Source organism: Engraulis encrasicolus, chromosome 14 (assembly GCF_034702125.1).
Source record: "Engraulis encrasicolus isolate BLACKSEA-1 chromosome 14, IST_EnEncr_1.0, whole genome shotgun sequence".
Taxonomy (NCBI): Eukaryota; Metazoa; Chordata; class Actinopteri; order Clupeiformes; family Engraulidae; genus Engraulis; species Engraulis encrasicolus.
This window is the reverse complement of record NC_085870.1, coordinates 8,911,009-8,933,508: the sequence shown is the minus strand read 5'-3', so window position 1 is coordinate 8,933,508 and position 22,500 is coordinate 8,911,009. Positions and strand designations below refer to the sequence as shown.

Below are 22,500 nucleotides of genomic sequence, written 5' to 3'. Positions count from 1 at the left end.
TGTATACGTAGTTAGGATTATAGAGCGAGGAGCTGTCATGCCTGGAGGCCGCAGGTGCTTTCGTGGGGCACTAAATAACACCTACTTGGGCTGCTGTGGGAAGATGCATAGACCACAAGATAATCTGTACAGTACATAGAAATATAAAGGAAGGCATTCTCACACCTGTAGGCGGCTAGCCTGGGAAACCCCATGCTGCTTTGCACAATCATTTCGATCTGAAAGACAGCATGGACAGGGTGTTCGTCCCAAAGCGCAGTAGGGAGCCAGTACGAGAGTGGGAAGGGGAGTAAAGATGATGACACGTATTACACAAATGTAAGCGTGAAGCTTGTTCGAAACAAAACTGGCACAATTGGCAATGGGCCACCAAATGATATATTCGTAATGACCAATAAACGGCCGTTGGTGATTGTAAACCACACCCTGCCTACAATAAATTCAGTAGGCGGTCTTCTGACCATATGTCCCTTGTTATATGGTCTGGTGTCAACACCTGCATAATATGGGGGCATAATATCTGCTACAGAGCCTGAGAAAACCCTACAGGCTTCTGGGAATGAATGCACTGGGAGGAGAGTGATAGACCGTGATAAGGAAAAATAGAACATGAGAAATTGTAGAAAGAAGTATACAGCAAGGAGGTTTCCAGGCTGCAAGCCAATGTGAATGGGGGCCCTAACATCCGTTACAGAAATAAACTGATAAGAAACATAGACTGATGGAGAAAAAAATACTACTGATACTGGCATTAGCATTTGCTATATACACTGGTACGAGCAAAACACCATCTGTTTAAATGCAGCTTTGTGACTGAGTAGTTGGCAGCACATTTTTATAAATATTTCAATATGTACTTTGTGTTCCTCTAATGTTTTCTAAGCCTGTGAGTGTATTTGCAATTAGCCGGGCTGCTTTGAAGTGTCTCATGTTCATGTTGTTGCCACAGAAACCATGGTGGGCGTGGCCAAGAAGGACAACCTGATGGACGTCGACGAGTCTGGTGATGTCAAGGTAACTATGGTTACTGCATGGAACGGCTGCTTTCATAAGCATGCTGCTAGCCACTAATATGCCTCTATTTGGTCTGTTGCAGCCATAGACACATATACACTATAGTCCCCAACCTTTCTGGGTCTGAGGGCTACTGAGGGCTACTCGAGGTCTACCAAGGGCTACTAAGGGCTACTGAGAACTACCCAAGGGCTATACTTTTTTGTTCAAAATCCTCTACTGATGTCTTGACCTCATTCCCATATCACACTACTGAATTAATCTACTGTAATTATACTGTTGGCCAATAGAGCACACTCCTATTCTTTCCGAATCAAATCAAAACATCGGCAGTCAATGAGCAACCAACTGCATCTTGAGCTATAGTTGCAGTCTGATCCCTGGTCATGCGGCCCTCCGATGGTTGCGATAAAAAAAATGTGGCAGTTATGCAATCGAAATTACACCCTCCATATTATCATGACATTTGCCCATCCCTGCACTATACTGTATTACCAAAAGTATTCGCTAGCCTGCCTTGACTCACATATAAACTTAACTGCCATCCCATTCCTAACACATAGTTGAGTTGAAGCTGTAACAGCTGCAAAAGGTGGACCGATATCATATTGAACCCTATGGGTCAGGAATGGGATGGCAGTTAAGTTCATATGTGAGTCAAGGCAGGTTAGGGAATACTTTGGGTAATATACATGTCCAAAAAACGTAGTACTGTACGTATATACCATGGAGGTAGTATAAGAACTGGAGAGAGTGAATAAGTCCCGCCTCAATGGCAATGGCAAATGCTAAGCTAGTGAATTCAGCCAAAATTGAACAAATTTTTCAGCTTCAAAGATGGAGTTGTTTCCGCCACCAGTTTACTCAGCCAATTACGTGCCACGTTAATGACTGACTTACGATTGACCAGAAAGATATATGGAAGACGGGCCTTGGATCCATGGAGGTGCCCAACCACACACCTGTAGAGGTATGTGTGCCCACCAATCGCGTCCACCCTCTTTGAGCGAAGTGGCGGCGGAATTTCGACGAGGAAGTGCCTCGCTAATCGTCAAAGCTAATCAGCCAAATCCTGATCCCCTGGTATATACTGTATGTCTATTCCTGGTTCTGATGGAGTGCTGTTACGTAGAGATAGTCTCCAGCTCCATCACAGGACCCACCCAAGATCAAAAAAGGGCCTTGGCCATGTCTCAACTGGCTTTGGCCCTGTATGATTGCTCCATCCCTCTTTCCCATTCAATTCCTGTCGCACTCTCAAACTGTCCTGTCTGAATAAAGACGTAAGAGAAACAAACAAAACTAGATTGCATTCTCACAGAAAATGGTAAAAGTGGGCTTGCCTTTTGGGCCAGAGCTGAGCAGTTTTAACTATTTCAGCTGAACTAACGAACACTCTACTGTATATAATTAAATCTGAAAAGCAATCTGGGTCAGAGTGGGATTCAAACTTGCAACCACCTGATCTTCAGACCAACACCGTAGCCACAAAGCCAAGCAGCAGGCTGTAATTAGTTCCCCAGCAAGACAATATGAAATTGCCCAGAAGTGTTCTACAGCAGGGTTCTAGAATTCTAGGCAGGTGGCAGTTGAGAATGTTGAGAATCTTGTACTGGCTACTGACAGTATGTAAGGGTTAACGTTCGGCGAGAAGGTCGCTACCGTGGAATAGCAGCACGACAGAGAGAATCTTTAGACCCCGACGCGGAGCGGAGGGGTCTTGTTCTCTCTGAAGTGCTGCTATTCCACAAAGCGACCGACTCGCCGAAAGTTAACCCGCTTATTATATGGATATACTTAAATGATTCACACATGGCGGGGACATTTCTTTAGACCTATTTAATGTTAAGATTGTTACTGCGCAAAACAAAACAGTGCCGTTGTGGAACACCGCTAGGCAACAGCTAGGTAGCCAGGACAGGTGTTGTCTATCACAGCAGCTGATTAGAGTGACAAAAGACCGGACCCCCTGCGGAGTGATATGAAACATTCGCTTTAGCCACTGACTTGTATACAAGCCAGTGGCTTTAGCAGTGAACGTCTTGTTGCCATTGACAGCGGTAGCCAGGACAACGGGTGCTGTCTATCACAGCAGCTGATTAGAGTCTTGTTGAAAAGTCGCTTTAGCAGTGAAAAGTCTTGTTGCCATTGACAGCGGTCTGTTATAGACCAACCCATCCGTTATCGAAAAATAACAGACGTCCGAACGTTGGGGAGCCCCGTTGAAATGAATGGAGCATTCGACAGATGACGTCACAACCATATAATAATGTGCAGTTAAAGCAGACTGCTGAGTCATTCCAGTTTATATTTTTTAAATAGCTGTCATTCAAAAACTATACAGAGTTGGCAAACGAGACTGGTAATAGTCAGAGTCAGATTCCAGACAAAATATAGACAAAATAATTCAAAATAGTTCAGTCAAAAAATCTTGAGGCCTATGCGCTCATAACACACAAACTTCCAAATTAATAGGAAAATCCCATAGGGATTTTTAAGTTGCTGTCATTTAAAAACTACCGGTATACAGAGTTGGCACAAGGCATTTTCAACGGTTGGAGTCATATTCCAAACAAAGTTCCAACCAAGTTTATGGGGAAAGTGTTGACGTTTTATGATTGAAAAACCTTTGTCACCCTCTGGTCTCTTAGAATGAGGGCATTCCACCATTGTTTTCTATGGAGACCAAAAGTCGCACACAATCGAAAAATCGGCAAGAGGTACGGACACGCAATACCATAACATTACATCTTCAAGGGGAGCCAGTCGTTTTAGTGTTTGAGTGGTGTCTGAAAGGCCTAGGAGGAGATAAGTTTTCAATTTTTCCAGACTTACATAAGATAAGCAAGCATGAACGCTACTTACAGTAGAGATTACAGTTAGTGGGACCTGATGGGGCAAGTCCACTTAAAATTGTAAAAGGGAAAGGGGGTGCAAAAAAGGTCCCTCCATTGACTTCCATTCTTTGCTTTTTCATTCTTACTGTATACAATGGAGGGACCATTTTAGGCTTTAGAGCTTTAGGTCCCACGTAGTGGCTTGTCTTCGGCTATACACACAGTACTAACAAATGCATCTATGATTGGTATGAGGGGTGATTCCCTGACTCCTAGTGATGCGTAGAACACGTCTCGTCCAATCAGAAACTGTTAAATAATTCGATCAGATCCAAGTGTTGTATAAAGTAATATTAAACTATGATTGGTGGCTGGTGGGGTGCTTTGGATGGGAGCGCTCGCATGCTAACGATGTCATTTCCTGTGTCTGTCAGCGGGTGCTGGAGCAGCAGATGGAGTCTCGGCGCGAGTCGCACCACAAGCAGCTGGGCCGCCTGAGGGACGAGATCAACCAGAAGCAGAAGATCATCGACGACCTCTCCGAGTGCGTGACTTGACAACTTGATCATTCCCCTGTCATGCCGAAAAGCGAGTCCCTGCCAGAACACGAGTGCCCTCAATGAAACCAATTTTTTGGACCAATTTTTCAGATATTTTTTACCCATTTTTGCAGACAAATCCGACACAATTTAAGATGGAAAGCTTATCAATAAAGCATCTACATTCCTTCTGGAAGTATTACAAAGAGCTGGTTACAATTTCAGTATTATTTCCATAAAAGAATCGAAGAATTGTCATAACAAATGTTACGGTTTCATTCAAATAGCTCATATTAAGTGGAGGACGAGTAATGTTTCATAAGCATATTTTTAGTTCATAAATTATGTTATTCATTCTGCAAAAAATAGTATAATTTTCTCTCAAAAAATTTCATTGGTTTCAATGAGGGCACTCGTGTTCTGGCAGGGACTCGCTTTTCGGCACGACACCCCCCTCCTCACCTCTCTCCTTCTCTCACTTCCTATCCTCCCTTTCTCTGCTTATACACAGTAAAAAAAATGCAGTTTTAGTTCAACTTAGAGTTGATGTACTGTCTTCTAGAGCAGGGGGTGTCAGGCTCAAATTCACAGCGGACCAAAATCAAAATCTGGGATGAAGTCGTGGGCCAAATTCGATATCTATTTAAAAAAAATGCACCGCAAGTGTACATGAAGTACACACGCTTCATACTTAGAGCTAGTCAAATATTGTAACACATTTCCATCATATATATTTATGCTATCAATCATATACTTCTCTGTGCTAGTATGGGTTGTTACACTAACCTGGACCTGCTCGTAATTCTTGTGATGCCCACAATTTTGCCTTCAAATCATATTTGCTATATACATGTGACTTACCGGTGTATGTGGGCCAACTGTAATACACATTTGAAATAATCTGACAGAGACCTCTTCAGATTTAGCATTTTAAGGCCCCGATGGTGGGATTGCCATGTAAAGCAAAAGGCACTTCTGATCAAATATTTTGTAATTTTCCCTCATAATCGTCCTTGTATAAACGGCACCATACTTGCTTTCGTCTCACCTTCCTTGCCCCCCTCATCCCCTGCTATGACACTGCTGTTAAATTCGAAAATCATTGACGACCTCTCAGTGTGTGACAGCTTGATCATTCCTCACCCCTCTCCTTCTCTCACTTCCCATCGCCTCCTCTCTCTCCCTCTCTCCTCTGTCTCTTACAATTACTCTACTTGTATATCCTGAGCTCTCCTCCTCTCGTACCCCCTTGCTTTCTTCTCAGCTTTTCTGCCCCCTCATCCCCATCTTTGACACTGCTGTCTAGTTCATCAACTAGCTTTCTGAGTGCAGGACACTTGATAATTCCTTAGCTCTCTCCTTCTCTCACCTCGTATCACCTCCTCTCTCTCCTGTCTCTTACCATTACTCTACTTTCACATTCTTAGCTCTCCTCCTGTCATACTCACTTGCTTTCTTCCACCTTTTCTGTTCCCTCCATCCCCTTCTTGGACACTGCTGTGTCAGTCTTTTAATGCCACTGATCTCACAGAGTGTGTGACACTTGCTCATTTCTCAACTGTGCTCCCTGCATGTGTTTTGCTATAATACTGCTGTCATTCTTTGAATTCCCTAAAAACACTCCGAATGTGACACTTCAGTGCGCCAAATGTGACACACTCAGTTTTCTCTTCTCTCACCTTCTCTGCTCTCCTCCGTCTTTCTCAAATGCTCTACTTTAGATTCTGAACTCTATTCCTTCTTCTATTTCTTGCCCTCTTCTTTTACCTGCTGTCCTGCACTCTACAAAACTGCTGTCTCATTCTTTTCATTCTGCCAAACTCTCCGTGTGTGACACTTGTATTACTCAGTTTTCTTCTCCGCTCTTCCCCATCTCCTATTATTGCTGTCCTCTCACCTTCTTTGACCATTTTCTGTGGTTGTCAAATTCTTTTAATTCACTCTTTCTTCTTTTTCTGTGTGGCATTTTTGCTCTCTTTCACCGTCTCCACTCCCTTCCTCTGCAGCCCAAGTTCTGCTGCCTCATTTTTAAAAATGCAATTCTGTTTAATATGAAGAGGTTGGCATGAAAGCTGAAATGGAAAGAGGTCCAAGGTCTGTAGTGCTCCACTTTGACTGGCATGAATGTAAAAATGGCATCGCCAAAGCAGCATGGTGTCTAAATAATTACCACTAGGGCTTGATTTAAAAAGAAAACATTTGCTGTACTTTCCTCCAACTAACTCTCTCTCACACACACACACACACACATTCACACATTCACACACACACAAACACAAATTTTTCTCTTAAAACAAGTCATATTTTTTAGTATTTTCTGTCATTTCATATCCCTGGGGTTTTTGGTTAATTCCAGCATTTCTCTTCTCTTTGTATTGCTGCCACATCTCCTCCTCGTTTGCTTATAATACTCACATACTTGCTTGTCTCAGAATGTGTTTTAATCCCCAGGCACTTATCCAAAAGAGTCAACAATGAGCATCCTTATCCCCTCCCATTTCTCTCTGTCTCTCTCTCTCTCTCTCTGTCTCTCTCTCTCTATCTCTCTCTCTCTCTCTCTCTCTCTCTCTCTCTCTCTCTCTCTCTCTCTCTCTCTCTCTCTCTCCTTCATTGTATTCCATATCCACCTGCCCCTTTTGTCTCCATCCATCTCTTTCCTCCTCTGCTCTCATCTCCTCTCCTCCTATGCTCTCCTCTGCTCTCCTCTCTCTCTCTCTCTCTCTCTCTCTCTCTCTCTCTCTCTCTCTCTCTCTCTCTCTCGCTCTCTCTCTCTCTCTCTCTCTTTGCCCCTCACTCTATACTTCGTCTTTTCCCTGACTCTTTTTTTCTCTACCCATCTCTATTCCTCTCTCTTTCTGTCTCTCTCCATCTGTCTCCAATTATCACTCCTCCTTCTCCTTGTTGCCTCCTCTGGAGGTTTTCTGCTGCATCCTTGGCCCTGTTACAGTAAATCCTACGGTTATCCATGCATTCTTACAGCATATGCACCCCCTAGCTCTCCTCTCTTCTCTTCTCTTCTCTTCTCCTCTCTTCTCTTCTCTTCTCTTCTCTTCTCTTCTCTTCTCTTCTCTTCTCTTCTCTTCTCTTCTCTTCTCTTCTCTTCTCTTCTCTTCTCTTCTCTTCTCTTCTCCTCTCTTCTCTTCTCTTCTCTTCTCTTCTCTTCTCTTCTCTATTCACCTCTCTCCTGTCTTTCTTTCGGGCCTTTACCTCCTCCGTCCTGTTGCTTCCTTTTTCTTCATCTCTGCATCTTCCACCCCAGCACCTCTTACATCAGTAGATCTCCCTTGAGCAGACAATCAGGGATAACACACCACGGATATGCTTTTTTTTTTGCCTCCAAACCTTTACCTAACAAGCATAGCACCTCTTTCCTTAAAAAAAGTGTTTTTTCCCTCTAATTGAATTCAGCTGATTAGTGGATAATGAGTCTCTTCCCTATTCTCCTTCTTCTCTACCCCCCATCAAACCACCACCACCACCACCACCACGGCTCTCTCCCACTCCACCTTCCACCACTGACGGGGTCCTCGTGGGGCCTCCTGGGCTGTCTGTGCGTCTGCCTGTACTTAAATCAGCCGCAACCAGAAGCTGCAGCTGGAGCTGGAGCAGCTGCGGGCTGACTTTGACCGGCTGAAGAACCAGGAGCAGCACAAGAGCGTGCAGCTGGAGGAGTTAACGTGAGTGCATCACTGTATTGTGTATAATATAACATGTAATTTAACACATGATACATAGGTAGTAAATAAATAATATTCCGTATAATAGGTATAATGTACTTTGTAATACAAGAGCTGCAGCTGGAGCAGCTGATGTGAGTGGCATTCACAAACCAGCCTTGCCATCGTATTCATTTGTCTAGCATCACCTCTGTGCATGGCACATTGGAACATTACATGTAATGAATGCTAAATACATAACATTGTAATTGTAAACAGTAATTATAATTCATTTAAGATGCAGCTGGAGCTGCTGACTTCGCAGAACAACCTCCTCATCTCTTCTCACCTATTTGTCTCATCGTGTCTAACACCACCTCGGTGTCAAGCACACTAATGATACATGAAATAATAAATATACTGTACCATAATGCCTGTATTTCTATAGCTTCTATAGAGGGGCTGATGTTACTGCAAAAAATATATCATTATTTATTTGTATCGCACATGAAAGATGCATCTTAGCTTTACCTGGGCTAGCTTCACCTTACCACCATGGTACACTTATTATAACTGTACAATACATGTATCAGTAATGATTGTATTTGTACAGCGTTACCTGCACTATAATGTATTGCATTTGTATACCATGTCAAATCAATACGTAATGATAATGTGTTTCTCTTTCACAATGCACAATTGACTCAAGATGCAGCTCAATATGCTGCAGCAATTGGCCAATGGGCACTTGCAAATTCGCCACACAGTCTCCATTGACAGTATATAGATTGGTGGGTCTCAGAGGCCTATGTTTCATTACAGCCCATCGACATTTTTGCTGAGGAACAGTATGTTTGACAATAGTAGGAAAGCATTTCTATGCTCCAGTAACCAGTCAAACATGCCAAAAGTGTCAGGTCACTGTGTTTCGCTGTGACTGAAATGCTAAGCAATTTTTAATGCTTGGAGGATTACGATGTTTACAAAATGCAAAGGATGATTTGGCATGCCATTTTGGCTATGTATTATTTAAATGTGTAGTTGCATTTATTTCATAAAATGTATTTCTTTCAAAACACCCCTTTCACCATGAATCTATAATGTGCTTTATGTTGTTGAATAATGTATTCAAGATCCATATCCATATTCGTAACATAATTAACATGAAAGTCTGTCGCCGAGACAAAAAAAAAAGTCACAAGGGCATTTTTTCCATATTCATCATGTTAAATGTAAAAGAAAAAGTTTTGCAGAAACTTTCACAGAGCCTTTCCGGAACTGTGGGGGCAGATTATTAGTATTCATGTTCCTGTGTGCAGCACCCTGAAAAATTGCATCACCCACCTCAAACTCAATAGGAAGACTATCATGGAATATTGATGGTGACGATAATCAGTTTTTCTTTTCTTTTTTCCTTCTTTCTCCTTTCTCTCTCTCTCTCTCTCTCTCTCTCTCTCTCTCTCTCTCTCTCTCTCTCTCTCTCTCTCTCTCTCTCTCTCTATCTATCTCTCTATATATCTCTCTATATCTCTCTCTCTCTCTCTCTCTCTCTCTCTCTCTCTCTATATATCTCTCTATATCTCTCTCTCTCTCTCTCTCTCTCTCTCTCTCTCTCTCTCTCTCTCTCTCTCTCTCTCTCTCTCTCTCTCTCTCTCTCTCTCTCTCTCTCTCTCTCTCTCTCTCTCTCTCTCTCTTTCTTCATTAGGTTTCTGCATGAGCGCCACGAGCAGTCTAGGCAGGACCTCAAGGGTCTGGAGGAGACTGTCGTAAGTATCGACTTCCAACCCCCACAAGCTTCCTTCTCAGGCAGCCTTCAGCAATCCAAAAGACAAATGTTACATCTGAGGTGTATGCTCTTGAGGCTGTTTGTGGAAATTCGGTTGATTGGGTATGTTCAGATTTTAGACCATGCTGCGCATAGATCCAATAATTGGATTCATATTACTGTATGTACCCTAGACAGTGGTTTGTATGTTTGAGAACACATGTTTAAGATAATAACATCTTTAAACATATTGGACAAACATACTAACCTATCTACCTATGTTCTACCTATGTTCTTAAAACGTTTTGGTCCACAGCGCTCGTTACTAGTTTGTTAACATGTCTCTGTAATCTTTCCCTTCAAAGGCCCGCGAACTCCAGACCCTCCACAACCTTAGGAAGCTGTTTGTTCAAGACCTCACGACGCGGGTTAAACGAGTAAGTGTACAGAAATCAGGGACACCTGACAGTGCTTATTTTACAGCTTGATTCCTTTTTTGACGATTCAATCTTTGTTTGTTTGTTTCTTTCTTTCTTGCAGAGCTCCGAAATGGAGCCTGATGATAGTGGGGGGTCTTCCACCCAGAAACAGAAGATTTCCTTTCTTGAAAACAACCTGGACCAGCTTACAAAAGTTCACAAACAGGTCAGATATGAACCTCTGTATGTGATGTTGTACGTTCTTTGAGGGTTATTTGAAAAAAATAATATACTAATCTATACATGATGCTGTAGGTTTTTTAAATTAAGTGAAGTGAAGAAGGCTTGTGATGTATGTGTGTCATTCAGTGTACGTACTTTGAACACATTTCTGAATAGTGTCTGCCACGGCTTAAAGTGATACTGTACCATTTTTGGGAAATAAGCTCATATTACATCTCCCCTTGACTTAAATAATTGAGTTCTATCTTTCTCCTGCACTTCCATCCATTCTCTGAGTATGGCAGTGCAAATTTTACCTCCAGGCTAGCAATGAACATTGAATCGTATGAGACCAGCTAGCCGCCAGCTGGTCTCATAGGATTCAATGCTAATTGCTAGCATGGAAATAAAATTTGCACTGCCATTCTCAGAGAACGATTGAAAGTACAGGAGAAAGGTAAAACTCAATCATTTAGCTCAAGGGGAGAAGTAATATGAGCTTGTGTTTTTTTAAATGGCACAGTGTCACTTTAAGTCATCATTCTGGCCCGACCTATCACAAGTCTTTCCTTGTCCTGCCTTTCCTTTCCTCTAGTCTTCTCTCTCCTAGTCAGACTTTCCCTCCTCTCTTTTACTTTCCTCCCCCTGTTCTCCTCTGCCCCTTCCTATACATAGGTTTTTTCGTTTACAAACATTGATGTTGCGAGGAGGGGCAAGCTACTGGCAGTCAACCACGTGAGCTCATTTTCTGACCGACAGCGGTTTCCAACAATCAGAGCTTGAACAGTGCGCAGCAAGGGTCGCGCAGCCAGGGAATGTTTACAAACGTGAAACCCATGTGTATTACTCTCTTCTCTCCGCTATGCTGGTGCCTCTCCCTTTCCTCCTCTCCTCTCTTATCAACAGAGTTTAAATTGGGTTTGAGCCCTCTGGAGCTTAGTGCCACAGCCTCACCTCCGTAATACAACCAGCCAGAATTACAGTCTCCTGCAGCCCTCCCTAGACTGCAGTGTTTTATAGCTATGCAGTAGCAGGATATTGGACATTAGGTTAAAAAGGGTTTGTTCTGCTAACAAAGGCCAATTTACCCACTGCTTAACGCTACACAACTTCTTCATCCCTCTGCTCCACTCCCTCTTATCTTCTCACATTTCCTCTCTCCCTCCTTGCATCCCTTCATTTTCCTTTGCTCCTGACCTCTGCCTCCTCTCCTTTTTTCACTTCTTAGCTTCTTGACCTTCTCCTCTCTTCCTTCCTCCCCTTTCTACCCCTCTGCTCCTTCCCTTCTCTCCTGGGCAGTGTCTACCCTAAGGACTGGTCCACCTGTCAGTGATGAGGTGTTTGGCTCATTTCAGGAGTAAGGAATTTCCCCCAGTTGTACTAGAATTGTACTCGAACACTCTACAGCTCCCATAAAAGTCTGTGTTAAAAAAATCTTGTTAAGTCCTTATGACATCATAATGAGAACTAAAAATTTTGGCAAAATTCTAATCACATATTTGTGATGGACCTGATGGTACTCCTCAAAGGGTTAACCATCACCCTCTACTTCCCAGTCTTCCCTGCCTCTGCTCCCCTCCCGTCTTATCTCTCTTTCATTCCTTCTCTCAGGTGACATCCTTACCTCACCTCCTCTCACCCCCCACCCCCTTTCCTTCCCTTTCCTCTTTTAATGATTTTTCTTCCCCGCAACACCTGACCTCTTGCTGCTCTCCTCCTTTCCTCTCATCGTCTTTGCTCTCCACCAGTGTTGCCAGATTGGGCGGATGCCCGCCAGATTGGGCTACTTGTGATAAGCGTCGCCGGGTAAAAACGGGGAAAATTGGCCATTTGGCGTTTTTTTTCAGCCGTTTTGGGCCCATAGAAGTCAATGTAATTTGTTGATTTTGGGCGGAATTTAGCGCATTTTGGCGGTTTTTGAGAAGCTTTTGGGCGGGATTTGGTCAGACACATCTGGCAACACTGCTCTCCACTCGCTTTGGCCTTTCTTTCATCTCCTCTTTCCTCTATGTACAGTACATTCCTTTCTCCTGCTCTCCTCTTTACTGGCCAGTGTCTATCTTGAGGGATTGTCCATTTGTCAGTGAGGAACTGTACAGTAGTTTGATCATTTAATTCCCTAGAGATCATTAGGTCTGCTATCTATAACACCTTTATATCTCTCAGACTCCTGACCTGAAACTAAACATCGGCCAAGTTCTTCTTTAGGGAAAAACACTATTGAAGAAAAACATCTTGAAAAAAATCTTCACACAAACACTAGTCAGTATCCATGTAGTCATGTAGTACTTTATTATTTGCTAATAATATCACGATTCATCGTTCCGCACCGTATTGGCAACATAATGTGCTATTACTCATCGAGTCATCGCAAAAAAATCCTCCTTAGCCAAACCAGCTGAGTAAAAAATGTAGAACAACCCAAGCAAGCCTCCGATCCATGCCCATGAACACAATTTTTTCATGAGCAGGCCAACTGTGTTCTGTATGTTCTGCATGCCTATCGTATCTACCATGTATGATCGCTGGTGTGTGTGGAGGTCATTGATCTTGCCGGTTCCTCATTTCCGAGACCGACGCCGTGCCTATGAAGTCCCTGAGGGGCTCTGCACTCATTTCACTGGGGAATAACACATCACATAGTTCACGCTGCTCAGCACAGCACAGCACAGCACAGCACAGCGCAGTATGATGCTATTCCAAGCACTGGAAAAAAGAAAAACCCCAGACATACGCATGCAGTACATTGTCACACCCGCATGCACAAAGGAATATCGAAATATTGTAGTATCAGGTTGTTAAATATGTATTTCTATGGCATCTCCCCCCTCACATACTGTGATTGTGTTACAGAACTGCTGACAATGACACACATCACACACACCCCAGAACAGCACAGCGCAATTCTATTCCAAACACTGGAAGATAGAAAAAAACAGATATATGCATACAGTCTTGCGCACATGGAAAGAAATATTGAAATACTATAAAGGTGTTAAATATGTATTTCTGTAGCGTCTCTCTTTTTTCTTTTGACTGAGCTTTCCAGGGGTTCAAGGGTGCCAGTTATGGAACAATACTTTTTGATGTCAGCATGGTTTCTCTCTGGCCTTGATAAAAAAAAACTGAGTGCTACAGCATATCTTACCGTTGAAAAAAAGGCTATTATGAATTGTGCTTATGCCGTGCAAAGTGCTAACATCAGCCTTTCTAATGTTTGTTAGTGTGTGCGTGTGCGTGTGCGTCTGCGTCTGCGTCTGCGTCTGCGTCTGCGTCTGCGTCTGCGTCTGCGTCTGCGTCTGCGTCTGCGTCTGTGGGTTGGGGAGCTGCATTGATCATTCACACCTCCAACTGTGTCCGCTTCTCCGTAGGAAAACTAAGAGAATGCTATAGAATACGGATGAAAATCGAAATGTATCGAAGTATCGGACGGCGATTTAATCGAATCGCATCGTATCGTGGGGCATTCTTAAGAATCGAAAAGAATCGAATCGCTGGCCCCTGTGCAATGCCCTAGCTCTATAACATAATAATAGTGGAAAATTAATTGGAAAAAATCGAATCGAATCGAATTGCATCGTATCGTGGGGAATTCTTAAGTATCGAAAAAAATCGAATCCCTGATTTAAGAAATCGATACCGTATCGTATCGTCATGAAGGCTGTGATTTACACCCCTACTATAGAATGCTAGTGTCACCTCTCCCCTTTCCATTCGTTTCCCTCTAGAAAATGTGTTACCAGTAGAATCTTAGTTCCACCTCTCTCCACCCCTTTGGTTTTCCACTGGGCACCAGTAGGCACAGCATAGCCGCAGTGCCACGCTCGCTCATTCATCATGGGCCGCTTCCGGCACAGAGGTAGTAATTCTAGCAGGCCAAGACCCATCTGGACTGGATGGGGGATGTGGGATGTGGGGGATGTGCGGGGATGGTGTGGTGGTGTGGTGCTGCAGCAATCAGGAATAGATGCAAGCAGGCCTGCCAACGAGAGGGAACAAATGTGTAGGTTGTCCCAGGCCCAGGGAGAAGAGGGTGTCAAAATTCAGCTCCCATTACATTGCATGTATTGGGCTGGGGGCCGTCTCGGATGATTTTTCCCCTGGGCCTGGCCAAAGCTGTCAACGGCCCTGGATACCGGTATGGATAGGCGTGCCTTGCCAGACACTACCAGCCAGGGGCGAAGGAAATGCATTGCAGATGATGCAGATGGCTGCTGTTTGCTACATATTGATATTAGATATATGATTTTAGGTACATGGCACACACCTGCGCTATCTCACACAGACGGCTGCCCACCCAAACATGCCGATATGCACAAATACGTACACACAAATGCACGTAGCTGCACAAGCGAGCACACACGAGCACACACACGCACCCACATCCACACACACACACACACACACACACACACTATCTATGTATCTATCTATCCCTTAATCACATTTTTATGCTGTCCCCCCACAGTCGTCTTCCCAAAAGCACATTTTTTCAGGCTGTCACATACTGAGATAGTGTTATGGAGCAGCAGACAAGGACATAAACCCTCTCCACCCCTACCCACCTCTCTCTCTCTCTCTCTCTCTCTCTCTCTCTCTCTCTCTCTCTCTCTCTCTCTCTCTCTCTCTCTCTCTCTCTCTCTCTCTCTCTCTCTCTCTCTCTCTCTCTCTCTCTCTCTCTCTCTCTCTGTGATTCTCCCGCTCAATTATCCCACTCACTCAGTGATTCTCACACACTTATTGACTTTGCAAAACAGGGAACGGGGGGCTTCCTCCAAGATGGCTTTCTCCCCCTCATCATCTTCCTCCTTCAACTCCTGTTCCTCCTCTTCCTCTTCCTCCTCCTGACACTCTAATACACTGCACTCTGTCTCTCTCTGGCTGACCAGCCACAGAGAAGTTGTAAGGGAAATTAGTAAAGAAGGTTATAGAGGAACAGAGGAGTGAGAGGTCAGGTGTTGAGGTGTCCCTCATCTTCCTCTTCCTCTTCCTCCTCCTGTCCCCTTGCTGCCACTCTGTCTAATACACTGCATTCTATCTCCGTCTCCCTCTCTCTCTCTGAGTCTCACTCTTCATCTTTCTCTCACTCAGCTTCTGTCTCTTTCTCTGACTCACTCCCTCCCATCTCTGCGTCACCCCACTCTCAGCCTTCATGACAGTCTCTGCAGCCCTCAGCTCTGAGACTTGAGATGGAGGTGGTGTGCATGGCCGTAGCCACATATGAGGTAAGGGAGGTCCGGACCTCCCTTATTTTTAGAGAAAATAATATTTTTCATACATGAAAAAGGGGATCTTCTCCATTGTCCGCCATTTTGAATTTCCAGAAATCTCTTCAGCTGCAAAACATACTCTAAATTGTGGTCATACTAGTAAATATTAGTTCATTATTTAGCAAATATTCATGAAAAGACCAAAATTGGCAAAAGACAGCATAGTTTCAATGAGCAACATAGTTACAATAGATACTCCGGGCAACATCCTACACAGTGCACCTTTAAAAATTTTCTGGCGCACTGCGAGTGCACTATGGACCTCCCTTATTTCAAATTCCTGGCTACGGCCATGGTGGTGTGCCTTCACAGCTGATTCCATTTATATGGGTTGCTTAAAGCTGCCATCCGTCTGTTGGCAGGTCTTCAACATTTTTTGTTGCATATCCATAAAACCTATTTCCTGGAACTGTCACCATTTTCTGACAGCCGTACGTGACTAGGTAGCTTGGAAGAAATGCCACCACAGCGCCCTTTGGCACCCCCTACAGCCCATTCAGGGACTAGACAGGCACTACTGTATGCTCATGCAATTGGGAACCTGCCAGTGTACATGTGGGAGTAGTAGCCATTGTCAATCAAATCTCATGGGTGTTGCTCTGCGGCCCGTTCACCTGTGTGTGCTCCATGTCAAGTGCACAACCATGTCTGTGAAATGTAAAACTGAGAGAGAGAGAGAAAGGTCCATTTTGCAAAGGAGAGGAGAGGAAAGAGACTTGGGTGGTGTATGTTTTTTTAAGGTCATGATCTGTCAATATTCCCGTGACGACTGTAGGACCCAATGGTTACTTGAAGAGCCTCATTCTCCCATGTCCTGAAAAGCGAACCAAAATGAGCTTATCTCTCTGAAGCTTCTCAATTCCATCTCAAAATGACTTCAGAAGGATGACGCATCGATAACAAAATAGTAGACAGGGTGACACTGTGCCTACTTCACACAGAAAACTAAGTTCTGCCTCACAAATACAAGGGGATTACACAGTGCAGTTGAACAGCTGTTGTACTGTAGGGATAAGCAGAGTAAAAAAAAAAAAAAACTCTGCTGCACTGCAGCAATATTGGGCTCATTTGGCCTCTGTTTTGAAGTGATCTGCACACTGCTTGCAAAAGACTTAATTTATTAGTTTTTATTAGTTGTTATTATTAATAAATTAAGTCTTTTGCAAGCAGTGTGCAGATCCTTTCCCGCTCCTACATGTGACAGTTTTTTGATTTGGCACCTGCTGATGCTTTTTTGCTGGATGTGCGCACTTTCCACTACCCTCTGTTTTGAAGGCCACTGGTGTGTGCTAAGTCACTGGGGCGAGGAGAGCAGACAGCGAGGCAGGCAACTCAAAAGAATTGGGACGGGGACAGTAAAAGGCAGCAAATGTCGAGGAAGACTAAAGACAAAACAAAGGACAACACTTAACAGTTCATAGCATGAACCGATGAGATGATTTTATATAAAAACAGTGTTGATTCTCTGCACTGCAGCAATATTGGGCTCATTTGGCCTCTGTTTTGAAAGCCACTGGTGTGTGCTAAGTCACTGGGGCGAGGAGAGCAGACAGCGAGGCAGGCAGGCAGCTCACGTGCAGATCAATACTGCCACAGATCAGATGAGGATCTGATGTCTCTGGAACTCTCTACCTCTATGTCTCTATCTGCTTTATCTGAATCTTGATCTACTGTATCTGTATATCTATAAAATAGAGACAGCCAGGATGAGATGACATTTAGTCATTATGCTGCCAAATGCTGGAAGCTTCCCATGTCCTAATTAGAACTGCCCCAACAGTATCATGTTTTAAAAAGATTAATTAACATTAACTAATTGTCAGAACAGTACTTGGAAACCCAGAAGCAGACCAGGACAAAAAATGGCAATCAGAGTGAGGTTTATTTCAGGGCAAGAAGTTGGTGGGGTGAGGCAAAAAACAATGTTCAGGACAAGCACAGTTCAGGGTATCAGTGGGCAAAAAATGAAAGGCAGGTCTTCACAAAAATATTCACGTGGCAAAAAGGTCAAAACACAGGAAGGTCACGGTGGCAAAATGCTCCGAAAATCCATAAACCAAAAATAGGCACAAGTGGCAAAAACTCCAAGACAGTTAGAACAATTCAAAATCAAAATGCAAAGCTCACGTGGCAAAAAAACTCCAGAACAGTCAAAATGGTTCAAAAATCAAGATGCGAGGCACACATGGCAAAAACTCAAAGCTCAGTTCCAAACAGTAGTCCAATGCAAAGCACATGTGGCAAAAATCCAAAAGTTCATTAAAAAGGAAAAAATCTCAAAAGCAGTCCAAAAACTCACGTGGCACTTGATCAGGATCAGGGCATGACAAGAAAGTTTCACATACAGACAGAAAACAAACAAACTTGCAATGAGCAGAGTCCCAGGTCAGGATTTAAAGCCGAGGGTGATTAGGAGAGTTGACACAGGTGAAGCTGAAACCAGGCTGGTGATAGGTTGTTGGAAGAGTGGTGGAAGTTCAGCGCCTAGGCCACCAGAGGGCATGGTCACAAGGAAACCATGGAGTGGAAAGTGCAGAGCTACCACTGCGTACAGTCAGGACCGGAGCGTGACACTATTTTCATCTGCCTTTGATCTTTTAGTTCGTTATCTCCTCTCTATATGACTTTTTGCTTTCTGCAATATTTTTATTCTCTCTCCTCTTTCTTTTCTCTCTAGCACATTAAACGACAGTTGTGAATGATGTTGTGCTATACAAACCCTATTTCTATTTCTATCTACATATCCATCTATCTATCTATCTATCTATCTATCTATCTATCTATCTATCTATCTATCTATCTATCTATCTATCTATCTATCTATCTATCTATCTATCTATCTGTCTATCTATCTATCTATCTATCTATCTGTCTATCTGTCTATCTATCTGTCTGTCTGTCATAACGTTTGCAGATACAGTATGTTGCAGATATATTTATTATTGATGCATTCATTACATAATATTATTTTACTGTAAAGGCCAGCATTCTCTCAGCTGGCAGGGCATTTGGAATGGGAAGAGAAAGTACGAAAATTCTGCCCTCAATGTCAGCAGCACTAGCTGCAGTGCTGAGTACAGAGTTTATTTTGGCAAGATGCAGGAAATGTTGATAAAACAGAATAGAATAGAATAGAATAGAATAGAATAGAATAGGATAGAATACATTTGATTGTCTCTATTCACGTGTACAATTTACACCAGTATACACATTCACAATGAGATTGAAAGCGTTCACTTCAGAGCAGACATTAAAGGGATAATACTGTACAGTACATCGCAGTGAACTCTCTCTCTCTCTATCCGCCTTGGTGCAGTTGCCATACCATACTGTGATAAAGTATGTCAGCAGACTCTCAATGGATGCATGGTATAAAGTCAGTAGCCGTGTACTGTATATGTTTGGCATATGATTAATGCTCTAGCTTCTACAGCTTTCTTAGCCATCGCTCCCTCTGCCTCTGCCTCTGGGTCTGCCTCTGGGTCTGTGTGCTCTCACTCACATGAACATTTCCAGGAGAAATCACAGGGTTGAAAATCATATAACCAAAACTATCACTCAGGCGAAACCACCTCTAGTCTTATCAAACCACTGCAGAGGTGTTTTGGTGCTAACCTTCCATTTTTTGATAGATTTGTTAGATTTGACTGCCAAATAGAATTACCGTTCAGCTGTGAAGTCTTTATATATGCTTTCACTACTGAGAGTTCTACACACAGAAAAACAAGTCTACACATATCACATACTGACAGCAACTAATATCTTCCACAGAAACCAGTGAAGTTTAGAGAAATTGACTGGTAACCAGGCAATAAGCAAACAGTTGGTCACAATGAGTTGTGCATCTCCTCTGTGTGATTGACATGAGTGGCCAGAATGGCTGTGGAATGTTTTCACTTCAGTTTTTCTCCCACTAGCTGGCCGGTGCTGTTGTAATCTGGCCTATCCATCTGTGTGTGTGTGTGTGTGTGCGCGTGTGTGCGTGTGCGCGTGCGTGCGTGTGCATGCGCGCGTTTGCGTGTGTGTGTGTGTGTGTGTGTGTGTGTGTGTGTGTGTGCGTGCGTGTGTGCGTGCGTGCGTGTGTATCTGGCTGTGTCTCTGCCCACTCAAATAACTTCAAAAGTTGAGGCTCACTTTTACAAGAGACAGGCTGTCATGTACTTTGTCTGTCTGCCTGCATGACAATAGCAATCTATAGCGAGGTGCTGGATTGTGTTTTTTTTTTTATTTCTTCAACATCTGCCGACAGGTATGTGTGGGCTGGCTGTTCTTGTATTTTGTGTCTGTCTGTGAAGTTTAATATAAACTCTTCTCTCTCTTCCCTCTCTCTCTCCTCTCCTCCATCTGCTTCTGTCGCTTCTCTATCCGTTCATCCCATCCTGTCCTCCCTGTTCCTTTTCCCGCCGGACGACAGCTGGTACGTGACAATGCAGATCTGCGCTGTGAGCTTCCTAAACTGGAGAAACGTCTTCGGTCTACGGCTGAGCGAGTTAAGGCCCTGGAGGGTGCACTAAAGGAGGCCAAGGAGAGCGCCATGAAGGACCGCCGCCGCTACCAGCAGGAAGTGGAGCGCATCAAGGACGTCATGAGGGCGCGCAACCCCCTCAGGCGACCCCACGCCGCCCAGATCGGTTAGTCAGCCTGGCTCGATCTCTTGGTTAGCTTGTAGCAGAACAACTATCCTCTGTAATGCCACTTAGATTGAGTATTTATGTTAGCCTCCTTAGCCTGGCTCTCTTGGTTAGCTTTTAGCAGAACAACATATCCTCTGTAACGCCACTTATGCCTCTTTTCCACTGCCAGTTTTCTTGTAAGCCTACAGCTCCACACAGAGCAACTCAGCCGCCACCTTTTGCTTTTCGAATAGGCACAACACAACTCAATCGTGAAGCAAAAAGTGGCGGCTGAGTTATGCTGTGTCAAGCTGTAGGTGTAGCAGAAAACTGGTAGTGGAAAAGAGGCATTAGATTGATATTTATTTTAGCCTCCTTATTAGCCTGGCTCTCTTGGTTAGCTGTGGGTTTTGCCTCACTGACACCTTGGCATCAATGATGTTACGAGGGCATGCAACCCCATCATGTTTCCCCACGCTGCATAGATCGGTTAGATGTAGCCACCTTAGCCTGCCTCATTTGTTTAACTTTTAGCAGATCAGTTAGTCACCTTTAGTTAGTTACCTTTATCATGAAGGCCCGCAACCCCTCAGGCATGCCTAGACTGTTCAGATCGGCTAATTGTATCAAACCACCTTTGACTTGCTGTCTTGGTTAGCTTTTAGAACAGGGATGGGCAACTGGAGGTCCGGGGGGCACATGCGGCCCGTCTCCTTACTCAGTGCAGCCCTTATGTAGATAAAACATGATTTGAAAAAAAATAAAAAAACATTGCTGAATTAATACATTGTAATTATACTATTGACCGATAGAGAACACTATTTTTCTCTCCAAACAATATCGCCAGTCAGTGAGCAACTGACTGCACCTCGAACTCTGCAAGTTGCAGTTACTGTAGATCCCGAGTAGGCTAGTGTGGCCCGCCGGTGGTGGTAATGAAAAAAATGTGGCCCTCCTTATCATGAAAGTGGCCCATCCCTGTTTTAGAAGATCAGGTAGCCAACTTAGCTTCACCTTAGCGTCACCTTTGCATCACCTTTGCGCAACCTTTCCGTCGTTATAGTTATAGTGACCTTGGCACCTTGTCATGCATCATCATCGCTAACGCTAACGCTAACTAATGTCGCTCTTCATGTTTGATGTGATCCTCCTCAGCCAAGCCAGTGCGTCCAGGCCACTTCACCACCGCCTCGTCCCCCACCAACCCCCCGGTGGTGCGCAACAGCGAACACCTGATCACCTTCAGCAACGCCATGTTCCAGCAGAACGGACCCCAGCCCACCAGCCAGCCCAGCACCCAGCCCCAGTTCAGCTCTGGCACCGGAACCGGCACCGGCACCGGCACCGGCACTAACACCGACACTGACACCGACAGCAGCACACAGAAGATCACGTCAGTACCTCAGCCACCACTGCTGCCCCACCCAGACATTTTCTCCATTGAATTATCTCACTCCTTTTGTCTGAGCTTGTCTCTCTCTTGTTCTACCCTGCCTTCGCACGCCAATACCTTATATCTCTCCCTGCTATATCTGTAGCCCCCCTTTTGGTCTGTCTCTTACTCTCTCTTGTCTCTTTCTCTTTCCATCCCACCTCTGCGTGCATCTGTATTTCTGTCCGCCTGTCTCTTTCCCTTCTTCTTCTTCTTCTTCTTCTTCTTCTTCTTCTTCTTCTTCTTCTTCTTCTTCTTCTTCTTCTTCTTCTTCTTCTTCTTCTTCTTCTTCTTCTTCTTCTTCTTCTTCTTCTTCTTCTTCTTCTTCTTCTTCTTCTTCTTCTTCTTCTTCTTCTTCTTTTTCTTCTTCTTCTTCTTCTTCTTCTTCTTCTTCTTCCTTTTCTTCTTCTTCTGCTTCTGCTTCTTCTCTCTCTCCCTCTCTCTCTCTCTCTCTCTCTCTCTCTCTCTCTCTCTCTCCCTCCCTGAGCTGCACCTTAATAAGGGATGGTCACTGACATGGCAATGGGGTGGCCAGGCAGGTGACTCAGCACTTTCAGTTTGCCGATAGAGAGAGACAGAGAGAGAGAGAGAGAGAGAGAGAGAGAGAGAGAGAGAGAGAGAGAGAGAGGGAGAGAGAGAGAGAGAGAGAGAGAGAGAGAGAGACAGAGACAGAGACAGAGACAGAGACCAGTAATGAGGGATTGGGGTGGTTGGTTGGCTGGCAGGAAAAAAA

At 44.0% G+C, this 22,500-nt stretch overlaps 1 protein-coding gene across 1 annotated transcript in view; it reads left to right on the top strand.

Moving 5' to 3' along the window:
• The window catches only part of kif5ab (kinesin family member 5A, b), an 83,409-nt gene that overhangs the window by 55,636 nt on the left and 5,273 nt on the right, over positions 1-22,500 (top strand). Inside the window, exons 18-25 of the mRNA XM_063216329.1 lie at positions 950-1,014; positions 4,286-4,395; positions 7,966-8,067; positions 9,752-9,812; positions 10,177-10,248; positions 10,352-10,456; positions 20,137-20,353; positions 21,491-21,728. Coding sequence (XP_063072399.1) covers positions 950-1,014; positions 4,286-4,395; positions 7,966-8,067; positions 9,752-9,812; positions 10,177-10,248; positions 10,352-10,456; positions 20,137-20,353; positions 21,491-21,728 — 970 coding nt within the window. The remainder of the gene's footprint in view (positions 1-949; positions 1,015-4,285; positions 4,396-7,965; positions 8,068-9,751; positions 9,813-10,176; positions 10,249-10,351; positions 10,457-20,136; positions 20,354-21,490; positions 21,729-22,500) is intronic.